Source organism: Scomber scombrus, chromosome 22, assembly GCF_963691925.1.
Source record: "Scomber scombrus chromosome 22, fScoSco1.1, whole genome shotgun sequence".
Classification (NCBI taxonomy): domain Eukaryota; kingdom Metazoa; phylum Chordata; class Actinopteri; order Scombriformes; family Scombridae; genus Scomber; species Scomber scombrus.
Window position 1 is genome coordinate 19,300,170 of NC_084991.1, and position 20,394 is coordinate 19,320,563.

The 20,394-nt window shown below is 39.8% G+C and overlaps 1 protein-coding gene across 1 annotated transcript; it reads left to right on the forward strand.

Moving 5' to 3' along the window:
- Positions 1 to 2,975: 2,975 nt before the first annotated feature.
- LOC134004772 (proline-rich protein 5-like) lies at positions 2,976 to 20,337 on the forward strand. The gene is made up of 10 exons (XM_062444166.1): positions 2,976 to 3,253; positions 5,771 to 5,860; positions 8,527 to 8,724; positions 10,611 to 10,691; positions 11,664 to 11,770; positions 13,937 to 14,028; positions 14,212 to 14,352; positions 17,863 to 18,007; positions 18,338 to 18,643; positions 19,621 to 20,337. Exons 2-10 carry the CDS (start codon positions 5,835 to 5,837, stop codon positions 19,971 to 19,973), a joined length of 1,449 nt encoding a protein of 482 aa, XP_062300150.1. The 5' UTR covers positions 2,976 to 3,253; positions 5,771 to 5,834; the 3' UTR covers positions 19,974 to 20,337.
- The last annotated feature ends 57 nt before the right edge of the window (positions 20,338 to 20,394 follow it).

The window sequence follows — 20,394 nt, forward strand, 5'->3', positions numbered from 1 at the left end:
TGTGTGTGTGTGTGTGTGTGTGTGTGTGTGTGTGTGTGTGTGTGTGTGTGTGTGTGTGTGTGTGTGTGTGTGTGTGTGTGTGTGTGTGTGTGTGCAGTGCAGCTGCATATGTATGCGGTCTCTGCAGACAAAGTGCAGTTCTGTTTCATGTGACAGTGAGCTCTGTGGTAAATGCAGTGATCTGTACATTAGATACTGTGTGCAGCTAATGAGCCAAGACAGAGCTGATCAAGTAAAACACACACACAAACACACACACACACCCACACACACACACACACACACACACACACACACACACAGACCACTGTAGCTACTGAGTGGACTTCTCTGCTGGCAATAAAAGCACTCTAATGTCCAGCTTTTTGAGTGTGCTGCTGTTGTATGGGTTTGGCTGTGAGTTATTTCACTATGAATTAAACATGATGGGAGTCCAATCTGCTGACAACAAGGAATCCCAATGTTTTCAGTCTGCTGACAAAGCTGCACTAAAAAAGTTACATTCAAGCAGGAGTTTGGAGGCTTTCTTTCTTTCTGTCCGTCTGGAGTTCTAGTAGCATTACTTTTTTAAAGTAGCACAAAAATCACAACTTTGTCCAGATACTAACACCACTATAGCCGTAGACCTTAGATATCGAGGGGGAAAAGAAGAGCAAAATAAGAGGCATCCTTCTTCTATGATAGTTAGACATGCAAAATGCAGCAGTGGAAGGGAAATTCATATCCTAAACTTACTTTATTGCATTTAACATTTTTACTTAACTACAAATCTATAAGTATCAATACTCAGTATGCAGGATTTGCCCATTGAGTTTGTTGAACTATTCAATTTGTTTTTTATGAGTAGTATTAAATTATATAATCTTATTGAATGACTGTCACTTTTAATGTTATTATGAGTTGAAGTAGAGCTCATTTTAAGTGCTTTATATGCTGTTGGGTAGGTTCATCTTTTACAATCTAATGTTTTTTTGAGGTAAATTGGCTGTGAAATGAATTCGGGGAAAGTACAACATCTCCCTCTAGCATGTAGTAAAGTTTAGGGACAAACATCCCTGACACATTTCAGGGGACAAGCAATACTTAGTAGGGAGGCAACATTTACCACATGTCTGCTCACGATACAGATTCAGTGCTTGGGAAATAAAACGGATACAGTCTAAATGCCGCTATCTTGTCTGTAAGGTTTTTTTTCTTTTATTCCTTTTTAGTTTTTTGGAGGGAAAGCTCCAGGGTTATCAGGAATGAAAGGAGTTCATCCTGCAGAGCATGAATGTGTTCAGTGAATTTCACAGTAATGAACCCACTACATTTTAAATGTCTTATGTAATGAAGAAATTTTAATGGTTTTGATGACCTTACAGGGTCATTAAAAAAAAAAGGATTCCTCCTCTTGAGGGTCATGAATTTAGTTGAGATTGTTTGAAAATGTGAAAATATTGTGCAGCTTTGCCAACATGCTGCAAAATAATGTTAACAAATCGGACCAAGAACAATTTGACCTGACATGATTAGGTGAGTAACTGAAGAAGTTGCAGCCAATGTTTTTGTTATAAGAAGTATTCCAGTAGATTTCTCAGCTGATCTGTCCACAGAGTTTCACTAATATAACATAAAATATGTGTATATGGCTACATATACATGTTTAGGTCATGCACATGCAATTTTTGCCTTTGGAATATTGGTGGCTTTTGTTTCTTTTAACTTGTGTTTCGACTGTGTTATTACTAAATGAATCAAACAATCTCAAAAAGCACACAGAAAGTTAGCTTTTTATTGGGTTAAAAATTCAAAGATGCATTGTAGTGATCTTGAAGAGATATCCTCATTCAGTATGCTCATGCTCTTTTTCTTTCCGAACAAAGTACTTACAACCCTGCCGCAGAAGTTGCAGATTCTTTTCACTGGGCTCTAACAACGGCAGCTGCAAGTTGGGGTTTAAGTGAAATATCTCAAAATCAGTTACAGATCTCCGCCGTGCCTAGAGGATGAATTACAATGACTTGAGTGATTTTCCTCTGGTGCCACCAGCAGATCAAAGTGACTTATCCAGTAAATTATTTCAACATTTGCTGGATGGATTGGCACACAATTCTGCACAGAAAGTCATTGTTCACAGATGAGGTTGACATCTGTGATTTTGCAGAATAACCCCAATGACTGCCACAAATACAGCTGGACGTCAATGCTATGTGACAGAAAATTAATCGCCAATTATTTGGATAATCGCTTTAATCATTTTTTAGTAATTGTTTAAAGAAAAAATGCATGAAAATTACATCACTTTACGGTAATGCAGCTTTTAAAACAGGAAATTGTGATTATTGTGATATCCACAATCAAAGATGATGTCACCATATTAATATAGATATCAATATATTGCCTACTTCATGGCCACTATGGGTTCTCCTACTCGCTTGGAGGGTGAGGGGGATTCACTTGCAATCTGTAACCTCACCACTAGATGTCACTAACTCTAACACACTGGTTCTTTAAGGTTGGATCATGGGCTTTAGCAAACAGTTATGAACATTTTTCACCATTATCTGACATCCTAAAACACAAAAGGACTAATTAATTAATTGAGAAAACAATCAACATAATACTTGAAAATCAAAATAACTGTCAGATGCAGCCCTGCAATATACCAGATACCATTTCATTAAGTTGAAGAGCATGTATTTAATTACAATATAGACTTTTGATTGTTTTCTTTTGTCATTCACCAAAAAAATTTGTAGGCTTATGTTCTTTTGGTTTTTTATTGAGGATATGCACTCTTCACTCTGTCATGTCATCCAACACATATAACTACTTTTGCACTTCAGACTTCACTGACCGCAAACACTTTCCACATACCTCTCACCCACCGACCTTCTCTCTCACACACACACACGCGCACACACACACGCGCACACGCGCGCGCGCGCGCACACACACACACACACACACACACACACACACACTCTCACAGTTTTAGAATGTCGCTTCCTAAAACCTCTCTCTCTCTCTCTCTCTCTCTCTCTCTCTCTCTCTCTCTCTCTCTCTCTCTCTCTGACGCTCGCGGACAGAGCAGAAAGCCGCGCTGACAGCTCGAGCGGGTTCACATCCTCATATCTTGGGTCTTTTGGGGGAGAACGTGCGCAGCCTTCACGCAGACATTTGAGGATGTTTTAATCGCCGCGAGGACCTCCATTTTTAAAACATACAGGAGTTATTCTTGGCTTTAAAATAGAGAAGACTTCTGAAAAAAGTGAGTATACTATATGAAAATCGATTAAGTCGGTCCAAACTTAAGGAAACAATCTCTCTAGTCCGTAATGATAAAAGAATAAACTGCATAACTATCCGCTGTTATCATATAAAATAATTTAATGTAAATTCCCTTTCAGTTCCATATAGGAAAAGATGTGATTTGGGACATTTCCTCTCCTAGTGACGTTATTGATGTAACTAATGACTATTTTCATGCACCATAATTCACGTTTTGCACTGCGCAGCTTGTATGCAAACTGAAGTGCACAGTTGCATTGCACAAAGTTGCTCACAGTTTGCAAAGGCTCACCTGAAGAGGACAGAAATAGCTTTTTTTTTAAAGATGTGGTTTTTGTAGTAGGAGTTGAGCTACATCTGCATGGGTCTCCAAATTGTGGTTTGGTCCCCTGCCAGTTTGGCTGGTAGTTATAAAGCTGACAAACCTGCTGCAAGACACAGGCATCCTTTACTTGATCACTTGTCTTTTGCAGGGTGGTAATTTCCCTGTCATGCTGCCAGTCTGCAGAAGTGTGTGTGTGTGTATTTGTGTGTGTGTGTTTGGTGTGTTTCCAGTGGAGGCAGATTATGGGTGTAAATTTCTCAGCAGTAAACTTCATAATATCTACTTACAATGTGAACCGTCTGCTGTTGTCTGGAATAGGACGATTTTTTTTAATGAGTTGGAGCTTGTTGAGTTCATTCCCCGAACTGCTCATGAAAATGTGGCCCGAGGCTGAATGAGAAAGACACTCCAAAATCCAAATAACTACACCCCCAAGTACCCTTAAGCAAGACATTAAACCACACTGTGTGGTGCATGGCAGAGACAGAGTTGGTGCTGCAGAACTCGGAGCACCACGATTAATATCATTCAGTCCAAAGACATTTCCCCCTCTTCATGGCCAAGTGTGACTTACTGGAGCTACTGTGAGGCACAGACATCCATCTAGACATAGCTATGACTGTAATATCATTCACCTTTGGTTTTTTTTTACCACTCAATTCCCACACAGTCCACAGATTGAAAGTGACGTTTCTGCTCTTAAATCAGCTTCTCAAACCTCATACTCCATACTTCATGTCACTATATTTCAAGATCGTCATTTAAAAACAAGGCGATAAGTTTAAAAGACAATTAGATAACAAAGATAGTAAATCATGTGAAATGAAGGAACGCCTTCAGCCACCAAGCAACAGCAGGTTATAGTTTATATTGCATGGCAACAAAATACAATTTCCAGGAAGTAAACCTAAACCACTGGAGAGTCATTACGTAAAGTCAATAGAGTCACAGTTTTCATCTAAACAGACAGTGATTGCTCTGACTATACTACCTTCATCAGAGACCTCACTCCTATATCCAAAATACAGCTTTCATGACACTTTAAACAAGGCAAAGAATGAATATCAAAAATGTTGTTTTGGTTAACACGTCATTATAGGTCATGAGGAAGCCTCAGCGTTACCCTGTTTGGCCCTGTATGACAAACCTGCCTGATATACAGTACGTGTCATTCTATCTGCGTGTGTGAGTGAGTGAGTGAGTGAGTGAGCGAGTATGGGGCATTTGAGTTTGGGGTAGGATCAAATGTCTATCTCAACCACTTCAATTTAATTAGAGTACTGTGTCTTGTTAGCGAGAGATGGGGTAGACCACCTGTCTGTCTGTGTGTCAGTGAGTTTACTGTATTTGTATGTCGTAGTCGGAGTACTGTAACAGTTACAGAGCACACATAAAAATACAGAGACAGTTGTTGCAGTCTTTGTCACTTTCAGCCTGTTCATCTCAGTGTGCAGGGTCAGATCCATGGGGGGGAATCCATCCGTATCTATCTGCCACAGTGACTTTTTTTTGATACTATCATGAGTCGTCAACGTCTGAAATGTTTCAATCCTTCACATAGTGACTGTAAAAAGGTGTGAAACTGTAAAATGTCAAGTCTTTAAAGTGAAAATGACTCACCTGACTTCACTTTTCATTACTCATTAAATTGATTATGTGTTAAAAGCAAATTTTTCATTAGCCCCTCGTGTTGAAAAACACTATAATTATCCTAATTAGAGAGGCGTGTGGAGCTGATAAATGTACTGGAAGTTGATAAAGCTGCCTAAATATACCCATACTTAAAGGACCAGTGTGTAGAATTTAGTGGAGTTTAGCGGTGAGGTTGCAGATTGCAACCGACTGAATATGCTTAAATATGCAGTGAATATGCCATAGGCCTTTTTTATTCTAACTTTTCATAGTGGGAAAAACACGAGTGTTACTAGTAATGTTAACAACGGGTCTGTTCCATGACAGTGTGCCAGTGACATCATCACAGTACCAACACCTAAAGCAGCTAAATGTAATTCAGACACCATTCATTGTATTGTTTACACCTGAGTTCCTAGTTGAACAGAAGTGAAACTGTGTTGGTCGGTAACATTTGTTGGCAAGATTTGAAGTGAGGTGACTATTTTCTTTTAAGTCAGATGATGCTCTCTAACCAGTGATTCGTCTCCTTGTTTTCAGATGCTGATTGGTTGGTGGTGGTTGCAGGGCGGTCACTAGGACACAGCTGCCTGTCGCATTTAACATGGAACGGGAGGGCTCGTTAAGGAGGTAAGAAAACACACACACACACACACACACACTTTAGCTAGCAGGTCTAATTCAGAGTTTCACTGCAGCTCCAAGTCTTTGTTTCCTTTTTCTCTCTTCGTCTCAGTCCTCTGAGACACACAAAGGTGGATGAAAGTGAAAAACACATACCCTCACACACATTCCTGAATGACCTCATTCATTCTCTCTTTCATACAAACATCCCCCTTATCCTCATTTGTTTTGTAATTAGACCAAAGCTTTCTCTCACTCAACTCTTGTTGTCTCAAGGCCAAAAACAAAAAGTATCAGACTTCCAGGTCACATCAGTGCCATTTCATTCATACACATATAGAAATATATTATTTTTTCCATCAGCAGACACTGTTTGCAACCCAGTGTTCACTCCGAGAGTCAGTAGCCTGCCTCTGTTTTATGTTCTGCATATTTTATGTTTTATGTCCTGAAAGTGCCTCTGCATTGAGTGGCACAAGTTCCAGCACTGAACCTTTTCTGAGAGAATTTGGAAACTCTTCCTCACTTTGACGTGAGCAGTCTCTGAGTATTTATGAGTGTCCCTGTATGTGTGTGTGTGTGTGTATGTGTGTGTGTGTGTGTGTCTGTGTCTGGGCCCAGGGCTCCTGTTTCTCCCACTGACCTATTTATGCAGAGTTGTATGAAGATCCAGGTTGACAGACGCACCTACAACACACACATGCAGAGACACACACATACCCCTTCTTGCTTATTCACTGCCATTTTCATTATTCGTATTTTCCATCCCCTCTTTTTTCCTTTTCTCATTTTTTATCTTTTCTCTGTGTCCCGAGTTTTTCTTTCCTCCTCTTTGTCTCCAGATTCATGTAAAATTCTGACCATTCAGTTTAGTTTAATTTAGTTCACCTGAACAATCTTGGCACAATTTGGCGTCTTCACTTTGCTTTAAAAGAAAAGAATAAAGTACAGATGACAGAAAGTAGCAGACTGTCTTGGGCCTCACACAGACAGAGAAAGAGGAGGAAGTGAAATATGTGTCACCTTTAAATCCTTCCCTTCCCTCTTGGCAGCTCTTGAACCTCAAAGGGTTCCTTTGTTCCTCTGGCACAAAAGCTCACAGGGTCGCATGGTCACCGGCTGGCACAGACTGGCAAATGGAGAGAGAGAGAGAAGAGGGTGGAAGAGGGTAGAAAAAGTTCAGGTACAGAGAGAGAGAGAGAGAGAGAGAGAGAGAGAGAGAGAGAGAGAGAGAAGACAGAGAAAGAGGAAGGTGAGGTATGCATATGAAAGAGTGAGATAGAGAGCCATGTGGACAAAGAGAGGGAGTTTTTTTTCTTCCACTCTATCCTTCACCCACCTCTCGCTGTGATCAGTGTGTGACACACACACACACACACACTCATGGAGTGGGGATATGTGGTGTGAGAATTTGCAAGTGTGTGTGCAGAGGGAACTTTTTCAACTGTGAAAAGAAATGTGTGGTTTGTTTGTTTGAATGAATGAATGTGAAGGTCTTCTCTTAGACAACAAAGACAGTAATGATATAAAGAACAGGACTTTACAATGTGTGTGTTACTAGCATGCATATATACATAGAACACCAACAATCCAAAAATGAGTTCAAATGAGTTCAATCCACTGCTCCAGAAAACAAAAAAAGCATTAAATATACACATTTGTGAGGATTTAACAACCCATTTTTTTGTCTCTTTTTGCTTCATGAATGATGACTCAATTATCAAGATTGTTGCTGATTGACTAGTTGATTATTCAAGCGTTATACAATACATCATTAATATACTTTGCACAGGAGAAAACATGTTTTTCATATTTACTGTATCTGGCATATTAAGCAGTTTTATACTAGTTTCTTTTTCTGTCCTCTTTCACACACACACATACATACATGTTTGTATTTCTATGCTTAAGAGGACCCATATTGAAATAACGCGTTCCTTAGCCCCTAAGCTTAACTATCACATGTACATTCTTCACCTGAACCCCTCAACTAGCCCTTTGAAGAAGTAACAGTTGGAAAAAATGTCTTCAATATCCAAAAGTATCCTGATTTCCCAACTCATCATTTATAGATATACACACATACACACAAACACACACGCATACTATGTTTACTGTATCCTTTTTATTTTTTTGCACCTACTCTAGCTTGTGTTAAAGTTCCTTTCTACTCATCTTTCCTCTTTCTTTCCTCTCTTCTTATCCCTTCTCATCCTTTGTCTTAACTTATTCTCCTCTCTCCCTGTCCTGTTTATTTTCCCCTCATCTTGGTCTCTTTAACTGTACTCATCTCTCTTTATTGTATGTTTCCAAAGTGCATCAGCCTGTGTAAACATTAACAGGTGGCTAATAAAAAGTAATTACCCATCAATAAATGCTAATGTTGCCTGCCATCAAAATCAGGGAAATTGCAGTGGCGTGTTTGTGCAATAGTTGTACTTTGATTTTCTTGGTTTTCAGATCATCTGTTTGTGTTGATCTATTTGATCTTTTCAGTATGTTGGCTTGGTTGTTAATCTAACACAGGCCAGGAATATGAAGATTACAGACCATGAGAAAGAATACGTTTTGGATGTACTTTCATGGTTCCACTTCCCACATCAATACTGTCCAATATTGAACGCAGCTTTTGTTTAATATTATTTCTCTCTTTCTTCCTTTTGGATTTCGAGGAGTCTTCATAGCAAGCTTAGATTGGGCAGCAGCTCATCCTCCAGTTTGACAGACCTCTCACAAGCAAAAACCTTAGGAGGAGGAGGAGGAGGAGGAGGCGGAGAGAAGAGCGGGACAGTTGTGGGGCTGGCGGATGACTGCAGCAAGGACAAAGGGACCCAGCAGAGGAGGGCCGGAGCCAACGCTACCTGGAACAGGTTGGTGTGGAAAAGAGAATGAGGTTTATATTCCTAATTGGTCTGAATGTTGGTTTACTTTCATATTCAACTGAATGTGAAAATATTTGTTTTGTTTCATCGCCCATGTGTGCCTTCAAAGCTCCCGATGCCCGTGCACGTGCCTTTTTTCCCTAGGCATGCCACATTGGGATAAAATTCTCTAGCAAAAAGCTTTATGTTATTCATGCTATGAATAGGAACCTTTTTATACACACAAACACACGTATACATCAACTCCTTCTTTCTCTCTTCCCTCAGGGTCCATCACCATCTCTCTTTATCTCCATCCATCCCCTCACTGCTTTCATCTAACTCTGCCTCATAGATTCTTTTCTTCTTTAGTCCTTTTTGTCTTTTTCTTGGGTTATTTTGATGGTATTCAGTTTTATTCTAAACTAGACAGCTGAAAGTGGAGATTGAGAGCTCTATTCAGTGGAAGGTTGGAGAGTCATATGAGCACATAAGCTGAACCTAAACATCCAGTGAAACAAGTTCATATCCTTCCTGACCTTTCTATGTTTTACTCTACTGTTTTCTCTATCTTTCACTTTATTTACACTTGGGGCTGTATGGCTTTTAACCAGCTTTACAGTAATTCAACGGAGATTACTCGGGGTGTATGTGTGCAAACATATACTGTATGAATGTGGTCATCATTGTCAGTGTTTTAGTCTTTTTATGTTCTCACGTCCCAAAGTTGTTTTCTTGCTTCTTAAAGCAGCCATTGTGGAGTTTATTATTAATGAGATAAGAGATAACTACCATTTTTAGAGCCTCATTACCTTGAACAAATGTGACGTGTCTAGGGCCGCAGCTTATCATTATTTTCATTACTGGTTAATATATCAGTTGTTTTCTTGATAATCGATTAGTCTTGTGGTTTATTAAGAGTTAACCAGTGTTTCCAAAAACCCAAGGAGAGCACCTCAATTGTCTTCTTTTGTTCTGATCAGGCGGGGAGTTCGGGTCCTCTGAAATGATGCGAACGCGGAAGTAACTTAAAACTGCATTCTATCAAAAGGCCACCAGGGGGCGACTGTTTTGGTGTCAAAAGGACTTCCGTCTCTATACAAGTCAATGGAGAATTCACCAACTTCTCACTTGATTTATAACCTTAGTAAACGTTTTCAAAATGTGTTTATGGTCTCAATCGCTAGTTTAAAGCCTTCTTCAATGCAGTATGATGTTCATTTGGGAAATGTTGGTCTCCCTGATTTTATATTTGACGATAAAGCAGGGTATGCATTAGGGGCGTGGCTACATTGTGATTGACAGGTTGATTGGTTCACAGGTTCAGGAGGGCGCCTCATGCTCCTCCTGATGCCCATATAAGTTTTTTTTTTACCCAGCATGCACCTGAAATTTTCAAGATGGCGCTGCTCAGATCCGATACTATTCGCTTCCAAGCAGCAGTCCACAAACCAATGGGGGACGTCACGGATGTTACGTCCATTCACAGTCTATGGTTCTGATAAACAATCCACCACCTACTGATAATCAGTAGGAGACTAAATAAACCAGAGAATATTTATATTTGAGAAGCTGGAATAAGAGACTTTTTTCTTTCAAAACAACAAATAGATTAGTTATCTAATCGCTGTAGCTCTAGACATGACGTCAGTAAATTATAAACACCGTTCTTAACATGATCCACCCAGACAGCCTGGCAGCCTGGCTCTGATACATTACTCAATAAATGAGCACTGAAAGTTAAATGGCATCTTCTCTCTCTGAATGGAGACCATTTCTATTGCTTTCTAAGAGACTCATATGGACACCAGAAAATATTAGTGGCAAATCTGTAATTTTAGCTTCAGTTTTATTATTGATATGAAATCTTATGTATGTGTTTCTTTGTGTTTCAGCATCCACAACGCAGTGATCTCAGTTTTCCAGAGGAAGGATCTGGGAGAAAACGAACTCTACACTCTGAATGAAGGTGTCAGGTTAGCTTTCCGTCTCTTCGTCCATCTGTCCGGCTGTTTTTTTGTTTTTCTCTTTTTCTGACTTTCTCACATACTTTCACACAAACACGCCAAATTTGGATCTTAAGCTGGTTTGTATTTTAAGAGGAAATTGAGCTAAATTATAGTGTTTTCTTCTGTAATTCTTCATCTTCCCTTGCTGTTGTGACAGATTTCTCTCACACACACATTCTTCCTCCCATGTACACACAATGATAGCTTCAGTACACTAAATTTAGTCTTTACTGGTTGGTGGATTTTACCGTCACTCATACGGCATCACTACATCGCAGGTAATAATCCGCTGCTATTCTTGACTGTGTCCACTGAATCAGAAACAACTTGTTGATAAGGGAAAAAGACATGTTGAGGTTACAGAGGGGTCACTGTTTTGTGTTGGGTGTTTAATTACAGTGTAGCTGTGGGCAGTTGAGACAGGGCTGTCAAACCTGACTCCAGTCATGTACAGTAAATATTACTCCACACATACACATACAATGAAAATATGCACACACATTATTTGGTGCACATGATGGTTAATTTTCCCAGAGCGTAGCAGTTTAACAAGGCCTGGGGTTGTGCTGCATCTGCATCTTTTTGCAGCTTTTTAAGTTTATATTTTCATGTGCACAAACTTGATGTTTTGTTCCCAAATAGGTTAAAGGTGAAATGTTCTTCTTCCTGCAATAACAGTGCCTGAGATGTCATACTAATGTGTACCTGTGTGAACTGTACATCAGTGGAAAATCCTGTTATTGAAATGTTCCGACGTTGCTGTAGCCTTTGTTTTCAGTGTGAACAACATCTTTTCTCATTTCCTGAGTCTGCTGCTATTTAAACACTACAACTTGCCAATGCATGAGTACTCATTACTTCTGGTTCATGGTAGGAATTGCTGATGATGTGCGTCAGTACAGTACTGTGTACACTCACTTGTCGCTGTGTGTTTTGCAGGCAGCTGTTGAAGACAGAGCTGGGTTCCTTCTTCACTGAGTACCTTCAGAATCAGCTGCTCACTAAAGGCATGGTCATACTGAGAGACAAGATTCGCTTCTATGAAGGTAAATGTCGTCACAAACAAAACATGTACACCTTTCTTTTTTTTTTTTTTTGGCGATATATTTTTAGTGACAAACATTATAGTGTTTGTCCCACACTTTAAACATCACCATCCTGATTATCCCGATTACAAGCTTAAAATTAAATAAAAACATGCATTAACAACACCATAATGATCCTGTATCCATTCCCTCGTGTTATTCAACTTCAGCTGAGATATTAGAACAAATTTACTGGGGCCGCAACTAAGTTTTTTTTCATTCCTGCGTTATAATTTCAAACACTCACTTTACTATCATATATGACAAAAAAAAGGATAAAATCCTCCCATTTAAGAAGCTGGGATCAGTAAATATTTGGCATTTTTTCTTGAAAAATAACAACTTAATGGACTAATTGTAACTTACAGAAATAAAACATACACATAAACAAGTCTGCAGATATAAAACATGTTTATAAACAGATATAAATATGTAAAAGGCATCTAAGATTTCTAGGTAAGCAAAATTCTACAATATGCTTTTTTTAGGCAATGCAAAAGTGATCAAGTCCCTTTGCTGAACCTAAAGTTTTGAATTTGGCTTTGTTTGGTCCTGGCTTTGTCATTTATGGGAAACTCAGAGATGAATGTTAAGACTTTTATCTCAATGTGACAAACATCTAGCAGGGAAAAATAATAATTGACTAAAATTACAGATGCCAAGTTAACCTTTGAACTAGTAGTTTGAACTGTGGGAACAGGACTTTATATCTTTGCCATTACTTATCTAGAAGGATAGTTTTGCAGCAGTATGCAGCATGCACACACACACACACACACACACACTCACACACATGCAAACACAGTCATAGCGGGACTGGGCTTTTGACGGGGTGAGAACCATAGAAACTTAAATAATTTCATTCTCATTGTTGTGGTGAATGTGTGACCTTCCTCTGAAGCACCTTTGAAAGAATAAAACACACAAACACACACCTGTACACACACACACACACATACACACACATACACACTGTCTGTTACTGATTTTCAGTGCTGTCGTCACAGCAACCAGACAGGAAGCGAGGCTTAACGTCAATTACAAAACCTACACTCAGTCAGAAACTAAAGACAGAAAAGACAAAACCATTGCGGTACTTTCAGTGACTCACAGAGCAATTGTTCTGGTTTAATCAATAGTTGGTGTGTGTGTGCATGTGCATGTGTGCGTGCATGCATGCGTGTGTGTGTGTGTGTGTGTAATAATAGCACTATAATAATAGAAGAATATCTGGTAATTCCCCTGGGTCATATGTAGAAATTTACACCCTATGTATTTCATGTGATGCGTTCACATGTTATGCTTCTGCCACATTCAGCAATGACCAAATAACAAAACATTTTAGGATTTGTATCTTGTCCAAGGACACCTCAACATGTGGACTGCAGGTGCTGGGAATTGAACTGCCAGGCTTTCATACAAAGTTCAGTAAACAGAATAAACCTAAGTCGAATGAATATTTCTGTGTCACTCTTTGCCTTTAAAACAGCGTCAGTCCTCTGATTTCACACAGTTTTTTTAAAGATAATTGGCAGGTCGGTTGTTCCTGCATCTTGTAGAAGTTGCCACATTTCTTTTTAGACTTAGACGTCTCAGCTGCTTCCGTCTCTTCATGTTAATCCCAGACCGACCCCATGATGTTGAGATGGGGGCCAAACCATCTGTTGCAGGACTCCTTGTTCCTCTTGTCACTGAAGATAGTTCTCTGTGACCCTGGCTGTATATTTGTGGTCATTGTCATGCTGCAGAATAACATTTGGACCGATCAGACGCCTCCATGATGGTATTGCATTATGGATAAGAATCTAAATATCTAACGTGCCCAAAACATTGGTTGTATGTTCGCCACCAAATGCCAATACATATCATCTGTTTTATTAGCTTTCAAGATTTTGTACTTTTGATGAATTTTTGCTTCATTCTTTTTCAAACAGACACTCAAATGCTAAACAAAGGTGTCCTTAATACTGGAATTTATTATTAAGATATATGTAACCTAGATGCCAATTCACACAGGACCAATTATTTCTCCAAAACATCCATAAATTGAGTATAATCTCTTGTTGACTGCATGTGCTGTAATTTCTTCTGGTTGGCTGATTGTTTTCCTCCGCTTGTGTGATGCAGGTCAGAAGTTGTTGGACTCTCTGGCTGACACATGGGACTTCTTCTTCTGTGATGTTTTATCCATGCTGCAGGCCATCTTCTATCCTGTACAGGTACATGCACTCATACACACAGTCACACATAAATACTGTCCTTTGTCCTTACTGTCATTGCTATTGTTTTGACCTCCGTGTGTGTGTGTGTGTGTGTGTGTGTGTGTGTGTGTGTGTGTGTGTGTGTGTGTGTGTGTGTGTGTGTGTGTGTGTGTGTGTGTGTGTGTGTGTGTGTGTCCTCAGGGAAAGGAGCCGTCAGTACGTCAGTTGGCTCTGCTCCACTTCAGAAACATCATCACCCTTAACCTGAAACTGGATGAGGCTCTGTCTCGACCTCGGGCCAGAGTTCCCCCTTCTATCATACAGATGCTGCTGATACTACAGGTGCACACACACACACACACACACACACACGCACACATACACGCACACATGCACAAGTCCTCTGTCTCTCTATTTTTCACCCTCTTTGTCTTTCTCTCACGCTATCTCTCTCATCCACGCAGAGCATGAACACACAAACATCCCTGACTGCTATGGGGTGAGGGAAGAGGGTAAATGACAACAGATGGCGAAAGAGGAGCAGAGGGTACACAGAGCTGTTGAGCTGTTTTTTTTTTCTTGCAAAGGGATCTCACAGGAAGTAATCTCAATGTGAACACAGTTGTCTTCCCATGACCAGTCAGTACCCTCTGCACCCTGCCTGTGTATGTGTGTGTGTGAGTTATCTGTGTTTACACTTTCCTTTAAGACCCTGACATCCTCACAAAAACAGAAAAAACCCAAAAAGTCAATATTGTGTAGAGCGTCTTGGTCCTTCATGCACACAACATACATTTTTATTTGTCGAGTTAGAGCTGAAGCGAAGGATTAAAGGAATATGTGAGTTTTTAGTTCTTAGTGATGAGAGCACAGATATTCATGTCCCCTGTGGATAATTTGCGTCAGTTTGTAAATATTTAAAAAGAAACTACAGTGGGGTAACAGTAATCGACTGATATCGCCCCCCCAAAGGAAGAAGCGTGACCTTTTAGAGTTTTATATATTTTTTAATAAACAGCTGAACCACGTTTATTTGGTTTAGTTATTCACCCATTGTGCAGTGACTTGTAGCTGCACATAGTTAATTGCCCATTACATTCACTTCCTATGGGAACAGGAAGAGAGTTGTTTGGTTATTATTTAACTGTGGTGTTGCCGTGCTCTTTGTGCAACACAACACATGCTGGATTTTCAAGTTTTCAAGTCAGTGCCCCCTTTCACAAAATCATTCATCTCCAGTCATTGCTATTTACTATTGGAATTCACTCATTGAAGAATACATCCTTGACTGCAAGTCTGCAACACATGATTAGGGTGCTTTTTTTGGTTTGTCCAAAGGGTAACTAACATGTTCAAAACTGCAGGGACAGGGTGCTCGACTGATCTCGATAACTGATCTTGATAACTGTAGGCGTCCAACAACCATAAAAACCTGCAAAGAGGGAGGAGCCCTTTGATGGTTTTGCAGCTCAGACTTCGTTCCATTATAACTAAGTAATAAAGTTTGCACTGCATAACTCACAAAATGCCCCTTTGCAGGTTCTTTGCTATCTATGCTTTTTTCCCCCCTAACTGTATAATTTAATATTGTGTAGTTTTATTCAAATGAAAACAATCTTTAAAAGAGAAAACCACTCTCTGATTGAACTGCTCACAAACGCACAGATATACACCCAGTGAGTGACGGAGAAAAAGGTTTGAAACCACACTGCATCAAAGGGATGAGCATTTCATTTCTCACTAGATGACGCAGTCTCTTTTCTGAAGAGAGAAGAAAAAATACCCGAGAGGAGACCACAGTAGTCAGACGATCCTCCGCAGTGTCTCTAGTTTGAATTGTTGTCGTCGTTATTGAGGTTTTAGTGAGTGAACTGTAAAGAACTAACTGAGATTTTCAATACTGTAAATTATGTAACAGTTACTTAAAAAACCCATTCATCAATGACAGTTTTCATATTGGTGTTCATTTTCTGTATTTGTTCTTTTTTCGAACTTTTTATCAAATTTACAAGTATCATTTGCCACAGTGAAGACTTGAGAAAGGCATTAATTGGTCAGCTGTAAGTTGTGGGTCAGGAAAATGAATGCGAGTAGAAAGAGCTCTCAAGTATATCCGTGTGTATGAGTCTGTCTGAGTGAGAGTGTGTCTCTTACTGCGTGGGTAAGTTGTCGCATTTTGTGGTGACTCATTAACCCAAATCTGCTACTTTGAGATCGAGGGAGGGCAGGACAGCGAGACAGAGGGAGGTATGGAGAGAGTGTATTTTCCATGTTTTATCCATTCTCTATAAAAAATATACTGCAGTGTAATTTTCACAGTAACTGGTCTGCTTGAGAGAGAGATGGAAAAACAGGTACAGTAGAAGATAAGAAAGCAGAGAAAGTAAAAACAGGGCAGTTAAAAAGAAAAGTTGACTGTAAGAGAGAAAAAAAAAATTAGCTCTGAAACATTAGCTGTTTTTGTTTCTTCTCGTTTCATCTGTTAGTAATTTCCTTTTCGTTCTGTTGAGACGCTGTGACGCCAATCGAGTGAAGTCTGTTCTATTTATGTGGTTTGTTTCTGTGCTGTGGTTTTGATGAATGGACTCAATGATTCAGAGTGTTGAAACTTGATTGATCTTGGAAGACCCTGGAGTGAGCTCTGGGCCCATGTGTATCAAACTCTCAGTGTGAACATTTGCTATCAAGTTAACCGAAATGTGGAAGCGGGTCAGGCTGACTGTAACTTTAGAAAACATGAAAAAAAAAAGACTGTTATATTATGTTCTTATGTTTTCTAGGTTCTTGTTTGTTATTCATGACAACTTCAAAGTTCAAAAAACAACACCAGTCGCTGATCTACTTAGAAATTCAAATGTTTCTTTGGGCCTGAAACACATGTCTGGAAAGCTGCTCTAATTAGCATTTTTTAAATTAACAATGGATCAAATTATATTTTTGCTTTCAATTTGCATTTGAGCAGATAGACAGGCACATTTAGCAACTAGCTGTTGAGCATAGTTGATCATTTAGCAGCTACAGAGGCAAATACTTCCCTCAGGAGATGATGGAAGTCAAAATAGAGCTAAAACCAGCGTGAATGTTGAATGTCGACACGTTAATGTCATGTGATACAATTTGTTGCACTGCCCTCAAGTTGCCAAACAATCAATTATTTTAGCTTTAACCTTTGTGTCGTCCTCCCGGGTCAAATTGACCCCGTCTGTTTGACTGTTCCTTCTTTCCTCCCTTCCGTCTGTCCTTCCTTCCTTCCTTCCTTCCTTCCTTCCTTCCTTCCTTTCTTTCTTTCTTCCTTCCTTCCTTCCTTCCTTCCTTTCTTTCTTTCTTTCTTTCTTTCTTTCTTTCTTTCTTTCTTTCTTTCTTTCTTTCTTTCTTTCTTCCTTCCTTCCTTCCTTCCTTCCTTTCTTTCTTTCTTTCTTTCTTTCTTTCTTTCTTTCTTTCTTTCTTTCTTTCTTTCTTTCTTTCTTTCTTTCTTCCTTCCTTCCTTTCTTTCCTTCTTTCTTTCTTTTATTTCTTTCTTCCTTCCTTCCTTCCTTTCTTTCTTTCTTCATTCCTTTCTTTCTTCCTTTCTTTCTTTCTTTCTTTCTTTCTTCCTTCCTTCCTTCCTTCCTTCTCTTCCTTCCTTCCTTCCTTCCTCCCTTCCTTCCTTCCTTCCTTCCTTCCTTCCTTCCTTCCTTCCTTCCTTCTTTCTTTCTTTCTTTCTTTCTTTTTACCCCGGAAATGTTTTTTATGGCTTTTAAAGTTTCCATTACTTCGAGCCAACAAGCAGTAATTACTCTGGCTGACACAATCTTTTCTTTGTCCGTGTGTGTGTGTGTGTGTGTGTGTGTGCGTGTGTGTGTTTCGATGCAGGGAGTCCACGAATCTAAAGGTGTAACAGATGACTACCTGCGTCTGGAGTCTCTCATCCAGAAGGTGGTCTCTCCGTACCTCGGGACTCATGGTTTATATTCCAGAGATGGATCGTCAAATCTGCACTGCTCCTCCTGCTTGTTGGGTATGTGTGTGTCCGATGGTTTTATGCTTTTAAAGGTTACAACTTCCATGCTCTTATCTCTGAGGTTTTTAGTGCTATGTGGCATGTTTTCAATTATAAAGTAATGGTATTTAAATAGGGATTAGAGTTCAAATCCCGCAGGGTTAGAACCCTATTGAGTTTGTGCCAGTTTATTATTATTTGTTGTCTTCTGCTGTGGCTCAAATTGCTGTGAGCTGGAATGAGCTAAAACCATGAAATTTGCCCCATAACTGGAAATGATGTGCATGTGCATCTTGCAGCTTTATTGTCTCCTTTCTTATCCCTCTTTCTCTCTCTTCCTCCATTTAGAAAAGCGTTTGCAGCGCTCCTGGCCTTCCAAACCAGGCAACCCCCCCATGGCCAAGAACCCGGTGGTGCGCTCTAAAAGCTACAACGTTCCCATGCTCACTCCCGTGGTGGAGTATGACGTGGACTCCTCTGCGGGAGGAAACGTAGGCATCAGACGCCACTCAGTGTGTGAGATGACATCCTGTGTGGAGGAGACCAGCTCTGTGGCCGGATCCATCGCCAGTGTCACCAATAACACCAGTAACACCAGCACATCCAGCCTTGCCAACCACTCCCTGGCTTCCACAGCCTCTGTTACACTTTCAGGTAGAACTACACTGGAAACAGAGTGGAACTAAATATTGATAGATGCAACTTTTCCAATAGGAGGAGGCTATTCTCTCCTAAAAGAACAGATTTTTCAAATGAATAGTGTGCTTTCCCAGACATTTAAATTTAGTCCAAGAATGTCTAAGAAAAGCCTTTTTTATACATCCTCCAAAAAACGTTCATGTTGGCATCTTTATCTCTGCAGAAAACATGTTTTTATCTTTCAGTTCTTGAATATTGAATTACACTTTTCAGAAATATTACTTTTACATTAGTGCACATCTAACAAAATACTGTTCAGATTTAAATCTTTTTCTTAAACATAGAACATTTTTACGTCAGGTTATCAGTTATAAAGTCGAGTTAGAATTTAAATGTCTATGTACGTTATAATAATAATAATAATAATAATAATGCATTTTATTTAAAGGCACCTTTCAAAGCACTCAAGGACACCTTACAAGGCACATAAAACACGACAACAGTACAGTACATCAAACAATAAAAATCAGGTAACATTTAGTGCAAAGATAAAGAAATAAATATGAATGTGACTATAAAGTGCATCAGTGCAACAAATAAACAAGAACGTGATTGCATAGTTAGTGTGAGACAGAGTATGCCACTCTGAATAAGTGCGTTTTCAGGCGGGATAGTGAGGTTTTTTTTTTACTCATCTTCCACCTTGTTGCTCTCAAAAATTAATTTACATGAGTTATTTCTAGATTTTATGTCTGTTAACTTACACAGGCTGTTATGATGGTTTTGTACTGTATGGAGCTAAAACCTGACATGGTTGTGAGACACTTCCTGTTGTATGAAAAGTACTTCTATATACAGTATGTAGATCCTGCAAATCAGTGAGAATAACAAAGGAGAGATTTAGTGTCCCATCATGGTCTAGATGGGAGTTTTGATGACTATTAAATGTACTGATGGTTCCTTCATTTTAACTTTACAACTCACTGTTACAGACACCGTGACCTCCAGCCAGGAACCCCAACCCAGAGGCTCCGACAGTCATGCAGGTCCCCACCCCCTCCAGCCGCAGCATCACTCCCCCTGCATCCTCCCTGAGCCCTCCCCAAGCGAAGACACACACTGCACAGGCTCGCCGATGTTCGACTCCCCTTCGCCCTCCAGATTGCTGGCTGCATACACGAGTTCGGGTCCCAGTACGTCATCCAGCCCGGAGATGATGACGGACCATATCCTGGAATCTTTGGACTCGGAGCCGGAGCATGACGGCATCTTTCTGGACTTCTCGAGGCACTGCTCCGGAGGATCGACGCACAGCAGAGACAGCAAAAGGCAGAGTGTGGCGTGACACACACATACGCACATGCATGTATGACGCGGGACTTGCACACAATGCTGAGCCAAGACTGAAATTCCTTTAAACTTTGTGATGTCTCCTGCTGTTTTCTAGGAAGTCCAGATCATCAGGGATTTGTTCAAACTGTCATATCTTTCTATGTGATGTGATCATCTTTCCAATATTTAAATCTGGCACAACATTTACGGCACAGCGCATCAATCTCTTGACTTACAAGTTAGATAAATTAATATTTGAGTAGAGCAGACAATCATGACTGTGTCAGATTTTGCAGTTTTTAGAAGAAGGTTTTCCTTTTTTTTCCTGTGTGAAAAGTGAAAACTGAGAAAATAGATTGCCAGTGGTGATAGCTGAAATCAAGACCAGGGCTATTAAATAGCTCAAATTCAAACTTTTAAACTTTTTAAATGTG

Coding starts and splice junctions, on each gene's coding strand:
- LOC134004772 (XM_062444166.1), top strand. CDS start 5,835: ATGGAACGGGAGGGCTCGTTAAGGAG. Junction 10,692..11,663: donor ACTCTGAATGAAGGTGTCAG/GTTAGCTTTCCG, acceptor TGTGTTTTGCAG/GCAGCTGTTGAAGACAGAGC. Junction 18,644..19,620: donor AGCCTCTGTTACACTTTCAG/GTAGAACTACAC, acceptor TCACTGTTACAG/ACACCGTGACCTCCAGCCAG.